This window comes from Dermacentor andersoni, chromosome 2, assembly GCF_023375885.2.
Source record: "Dermacentor andersoni chromosome 2, qqDerAnde1_hic_scaffold, whole genome shotgun sequence".
NCBI classification, from domain to species: Eukaryota; Metazoa; Arthropoda; class Arachnida; order Ixodida; family Ixodidae; genus Dermacentor; species Dermacentor andersoni.
In genome coordinates, this window is record NC_092815.1 from 71,303,550 (window position 1) to 71,309,549 (window position 6,000).

General features: G+C 47.0%; 1 protein-coding gene across 1 annotated transcript in view; it reads right to left on the bottom strand.

The window, feature by feature from the left end:
* LOC126541868 (uncharacterized) overlaps nt 1–5,484 on the bottom strand; it is a 31,641-nt gene extending 26,157 nt beyond the window's left edge. Inside the window, exon 1 of the mRNA XM_050188815.3 lies at nt 5,257–5,484. Within this exon, the coding sequence (XP_050044772.2) occupies nt 5,257–5,432 (176 nt within the window). The 5' untranslated portion in view covers nt 5,433–5,484. The remainder of the gene's footprint in view (nt 1–5,256) is intronic.
* Between the last annotated feature and the right edge of the window lie 516 nt (nt 5,485–6,000).

Sequence of the window (6,000 nt, forward strand, 5' to 3'; positions counted from 1 at the left end):
TCACACCAATGAATAACCCTTTGATGTAACAAATAACAAATTGCAAAGCGTTTCTTTCCACCGAGCAAATTATGCGTCTCTATAGCTTCGAGTACGCCTGCCCAAACACTCCGCTGCTAGCTCAAGAATTTAGGTCATAGTTGGCACCCGTATCCCTCGTTTTGCGATAGTTTCGAGGCTAGTGTCTTCAGTTTTCAAGAGAAATGTATTAGATGTCGTGCCGCATCGAACGGCAAGCAGCCAAGCCTCTCCAGCTATCCAAACGACCCGGAAGTACCAGCGAGTTATCAAACACTGCCAAATAATTCATCCTAATAAGTGCACTGGCTATTTTTCTGAAAACCCAACTACAGCTAGAAAATAACCATTAAAAGAAAATAATGAAATAAACGAAGTACATGAGGATAGCTAAGAAAACGAGCCCGAAAAAGAGAGAGCGGTCTATGAATATTTAAAACGTGTCGACTGGGAAGTACAAGAAAACTTGCCCGCTTACCCCCTCTGCACACTGGCACAGAAAGGAGGAAGCTTCAGGGAACCACTCAACCAAATCTCAACGCTTCCGCAAACAGCCGCCGACGTGGGCTTTCCCGCAAGCTATTGCTTTTTGCAGCGAAGCCAGCTTTCACGAAGTGCGCCCCGCCACTCCAATCCCCCTTCCCTTGTCCATAGGTCTGTTTCAGGGAGGGGCGCAGACTTTTTCGAGGCCTTCGCAGACGGATCCCGAGTCATTGTGCGAGTCACGTCCACGGCTCACCTCCCTCGCTGTCATTTTTCTCTCCCACATTCTAGCTTTCCTTCCAATACATATTCATTCTTTTTTTTTTTTTTTTTTACTTCCGTATCGACGTGGCCGATTCGCGAAACGAATAGTCTCGGCTCGCCAAACCTTGAAGGGGGGCAAAGATCGATATGAGCGATATGTGCGACACTGAAAACAACACTCCCGTTCATTCGCGCTGATATGTGGAGCGAGGTAGAGAGCCGCTACGTTTTAGCACCTTGGAAGGTGACGCAGGGCGTGACACTACAAATCGGTGTGTGCCACTCAGTCACCGATCAGGGCGCGGTTTCCTTATTGAGTGAATACTCCGCGGAAAAGAAAAATAATAAAGCAGGAGTATATTGAGAGTTGGTTGGCTGGTTGGTTGGTTTGCCTGTATACGTATGGCTCCTACCCACTACTGGGGACTGGCCAAGAGTCGAATGGGCTTACATGACAAGTTCTCAAGTATAGAAAACACGAATGAAGAATTTTGATAAAATCAAAGGAAAAGTTCGCGTGCCATTTATTCCAGCTTTTTTCTTCTTCTTCTCCAAGCCATGCGAACGCTTATTCAAAAGCAGTACTTTAGCTATCGACGAGAACAAAATTATAATTACAGAAAAAATTTTATTTCGTGTTAACTTTCTGAATTGTAATCGGCCTTGTTCTTTTCTAAATATCGTTAAATGCATCCTGTGAAGGCGTGTTGATGTCTGTTGGTGGTGGAGCGGTCTCTACTATATCAACGCGCGAAGGAAAGGTAGTAAGCGTATTAAAGCCAGAGCTACAGAGAGAAAACATAGGAAGGATACTTCAGCACGAGAGTACATAAATGTTCACAAGACGCAAGAAAATGAGCTTCGGTATAGATTATGCATTGGTACACGGATGCAGTGGTCAGTGTGACGAGAATAAACGGCGGATGAGTATCTCTGGTAAGTGGTATTTAATGTTGTCGTAATAATAATAATAATAATAATAATAATATAATAATAATAATAATAATAATAATAATAATAATAATAATAATAATAATAATAATAATAATAATAATAGCGCAGGATAAGAAAATCACAAGCACGAAGTTGTAGCACTCTAGTTCTTCCCAGAAAATCAACTAATTTCATACAATATATACTGATGTACTCACACACGTGTGGGTAATCATAATATATATATATAAAGAAGAAATTAGACTCTGTGACCAATGGAGCAACGAGCCGACGTAGGGCAGAGTCCCGTGATTTGTATATCTCGCAGAATGGAAAAAAAAGAATGCCGATAAAATTGCAGGAAAGCTGGAAAGTTGGGCCAGTTAACAGGCACGTACCCAGGGGGGGGGGGCCCCGGGGGGGCCCGGGCCCCCCCCGAAATCAAGTGGCATACCCCCCCCCCCCTCCCCACCCACGCCACTACTCCTCACACATTCCTAAAGCGCCGCCAGATCAATGTTGAGACTTGGCAGCTAATCATCAGTCAGCATTATGCTGCCTTTTTCACTCCTTTTAGATGGCGGTAGTTATCGGCATCTCTTGTAATGTGAAGGACAGTTTTCTCATAGATTCCGCACCCGCGCGATTAACTCGAGATGCGTTCAGTTGTCACCATCTATTCAACCATCACGCGCATAGCTGTTGCTTTTGTTAGTTCAACCTTCTTTGTTTAGGCTGATCCTGGGACCAGGAGAGGGATGCGGCTGTTACTTAGCTGGTCTGTACTCTCATGGAACGAGTTGCGGCCGGAGAAAACGCCCATTGCGTCTAACTTGTTTCTTTGCTTCATTATTTCCTTGAGTTACGGCTCGCCGCAACGCTGGCAGATGCCCGGAACCATATACACGTGATATGGGTTAGATAAGGTCGGAAATAAGATAATGTGAAAGAGCGTCCATCATGAAACCCTGCAATAACCCTTAAACCCATAAGCAAGATGACTGTCGCCCGTTACCTCGTCTGTCTTCCCCTAATTGTATAGCACTTTTCGTGCAAAATTGGAAACTGGAAACAAAAATCGCAAGGAGTTGAGAGATTAAGCGATCTACTAAGGGAGAGAGCCAAGGCAACAACCAAATTGCAAGGAAAAGCGAACAATAAAAAAGTTAACTGTTGTTTATGAGAATATTTATGGATCAACATCTTTTTATTTAAAAAGGAAGTAGAGAAAACGCCGCCGGAAGTGGAGAACAATTACTTGTTTTGAATGACGCTTCTACAGTTATCGGTCGAACCACCTCACGTAGTCACTTCTCTGCTGTGCTTATGTGGGTGTTTTTCTAACCTTTTGCGGTGGGCGCAGTACGTCTAGAATCGCAGTGTCCCGCGCTCTACGCGGTTGTATGGTACTGGCGGCCGCACTTCTTTCAGAACTTCTTTCACCCGATTTAATTCTTTTCGTATCATCCACCGTTCACTACCAGCCGATCTCACTGAAAACGTGGGCGGAGGGCCGCTTGGACCACTGGTATGAAGCGCGCATAGAAATTGCATTGGAATAGAATCGTTGTATTATGCCGACCTTGGTGACTCTCTTTCGAGCCGCTTGCTCATTTTGCACGACCTTTTTATGTTTTCGTTGTTACCATGGAAACATAGACTGTGATCGTAAATATAATTGTTTGAAGAGTTGCGTACGTGTCAAGCTTCGCCTCGAACTTATGACAACATTTACAGATTTACTATAGACTTTCATCGATAATCGCATGCATATTGAAATATGTTCTGGCAAGCTTTGCACTGCAGCCTATAGCTTCTAATGAAAGGAAAAGCTTTTACCGCGAACTTTAGAAATACTAAGTGATTAAAAAAAAATGAGGAAGGATATAAATATTTCTTTTCCTCAACGCCACCACTCGCTTAAGACACGGTATTTTTAGAAAAATCGCTTTGTGTACCTTACTGATTGAGTTCCTCCTATATATATGCGCAAAAAGATTACAAATAGTAGCCCAGTGTGATTCAAGGAATATTCCCGATTACGCTGTGGAATAGCTGTCTAATCAAATGTTTCACGAAAGGGGAAAAATGCGATGTTCGTTCAGTATTCAAGAAAAAATAAAAGACTGATTGATTTCGCAAAATTAATTTCGCGTATAATGCATGGAAGGTATAAGGTACTGGAGGTAAGCATATAAATATGGCATATAAATCATCCTTGTTCTATACTACTTCGCCGATCGAATACTACCTTCATTGTTTGTTTGTTTCCCGACACTTGAACCTGCGACATTGATATCAAGCTGCTGCTGCAAAAAATTTACGGAAATTTAGAAAAACCAGCGCGCACACCCAAATGACAGACAGCACTCACAACATCCGGACTGCACATATCACCATACCGGTGACGGCGTATAGAGAACACAGCCACAGAAATCGAAGCGAAATGGGAAGTGGGGCAGTTCTGCAAGATAAATGCCGAAGACAGAGCGGACAAACTGCGTAACGCGGGAAGCAGCGTCATTACACACTATACGAATCATTCACGAGCGACATGAGTGTTCGTAGCCTATAGTGTCGCGCGATTTGCTGGCGTGCCAAGCGGCAATAACTCGGGCGCGACGCGGTCGAACACTGAAGCCACTCGCACGCATGCACAGACACAACGTTCTCCAATGCAGATTTCTGGTAAGACGCGCATTCACCGCAGTATCTATATACACTAACAACGAGACGCTCGCTCGTACGTCGACGCGCAATATTTGTTCGTTTTTTCTCACGAACTGCGCGGGAATTAGACAAGTTTAGGCTCTTTTCGAAGCGAATTATCGCTGTAGGAACGTCAGAGGTGAAAGTTAGGACAAGACGGTTCGCCTGTAGTCGCTTGCGATGAACGGGTGTCTGGTGGTAACGGCTTTCAAACGTGTGGCCACACTCAACAAAGAGAATCGCTATACAGCGATGCTGCAGCTTCAATCTATGTGTAACGTCAGGGTACATTTCACAGCTATCCATCAACCAGGGTTGCACTGTTCTCCTACTTGCCGACACACATACAAGGCCTGGATTCGGAAAACGTTCGCGCGGCAAAATGACGTTTATAAGAATGCGAGTCGATCAACTGCCATAACGGACGAGATGATACAACGACGGGACCACCAATACAATATACATCTTAGGAAGAAGAAGCTAGAATTCGCAACATTTTTCGTTGACGCGAAGTGCTTGCGGCTTGGCGCCGCGTGTTCTTACGAACAATTCCTTTTTACGTACTCCAAGTATGAATTCACGGAGGAGGAAAGCGGATCGTATGCACTGCAGAAAGAATACGTTGTTAGCAATGGCGGACCGCCAATGACAAACAAACCGAGCCCAGGCCCGTGGTTCCGACACACCACGAAACGCAGGCGAGTAAGATCAGCGGTTCAACGCAGTGTGGGACGCCCTCCGACAGCGGTTCGTATATACGAAGCGCCGGCAACTGCAGGTCGCATGTGCCGCACTATAGTAGCAGTACGCACTGCCACCTCACGTGCAGTGTTGTCATGGGCAACTCACCCGCACGTGCAGATCTGACAGACGCACTGCTCCTCTTTCTCCAGCACCACCTCTTCCGCCTCGGCGTCGCCGCCGGTTACGGGACCGTTGGACGCTGCTGGCTGCGGCTTCTGCAACACGCGTTCCCGCGGCTGCTCGGCCCGGGCCGGCCGTTCCAGCTCCACTTCGCGCGACATGGCGTCGTCGCAGAGCGGTCGTCGTCACGGGACGGCGCGCGACCGCGCTGTGACAGACACTCACGCAACGCCGCCGGCGACGAAGCGTGCCGCGCCGCGCTCCCGCTGAAACAACGCCCTCGCCTTCCTGTCACGTGTCCCCTCTCCCGAAGCACCCGTACGCACTCCCTTTCTCTCTCTCCGCAGGCGCGCACACGCGTATCCCTTGGTTACCAACACTCGTGCGGCGCCTACCGATGTCGCATGTGGGTCATTGGGAAAACGCGGTTGGCCGGCTACGCGGAAAGGCACGACTTTCTTTCTCGTTTCGTGCAACTGGACCTTAGGGTGTTCTACGCGGGAAGTGCGGCGCGCGGGAACAGAGAGAGAACAGAAGCGAAGGTGTGTGGGGAGCGCACGACGCTGGTTGGGCGACACCCATTCGCATTTGGCGGGTATACCACCTTGGTAATTGTTTGGACCATTAAGCAAAGGTCACCAACGCTGAGAGAAAGTGAGCTATTGGCTTCTCTTAGTGTTGCTATCCGTGAGCGGCCCTTTTAATGCAAGTGACTGACGCATGTTGTCA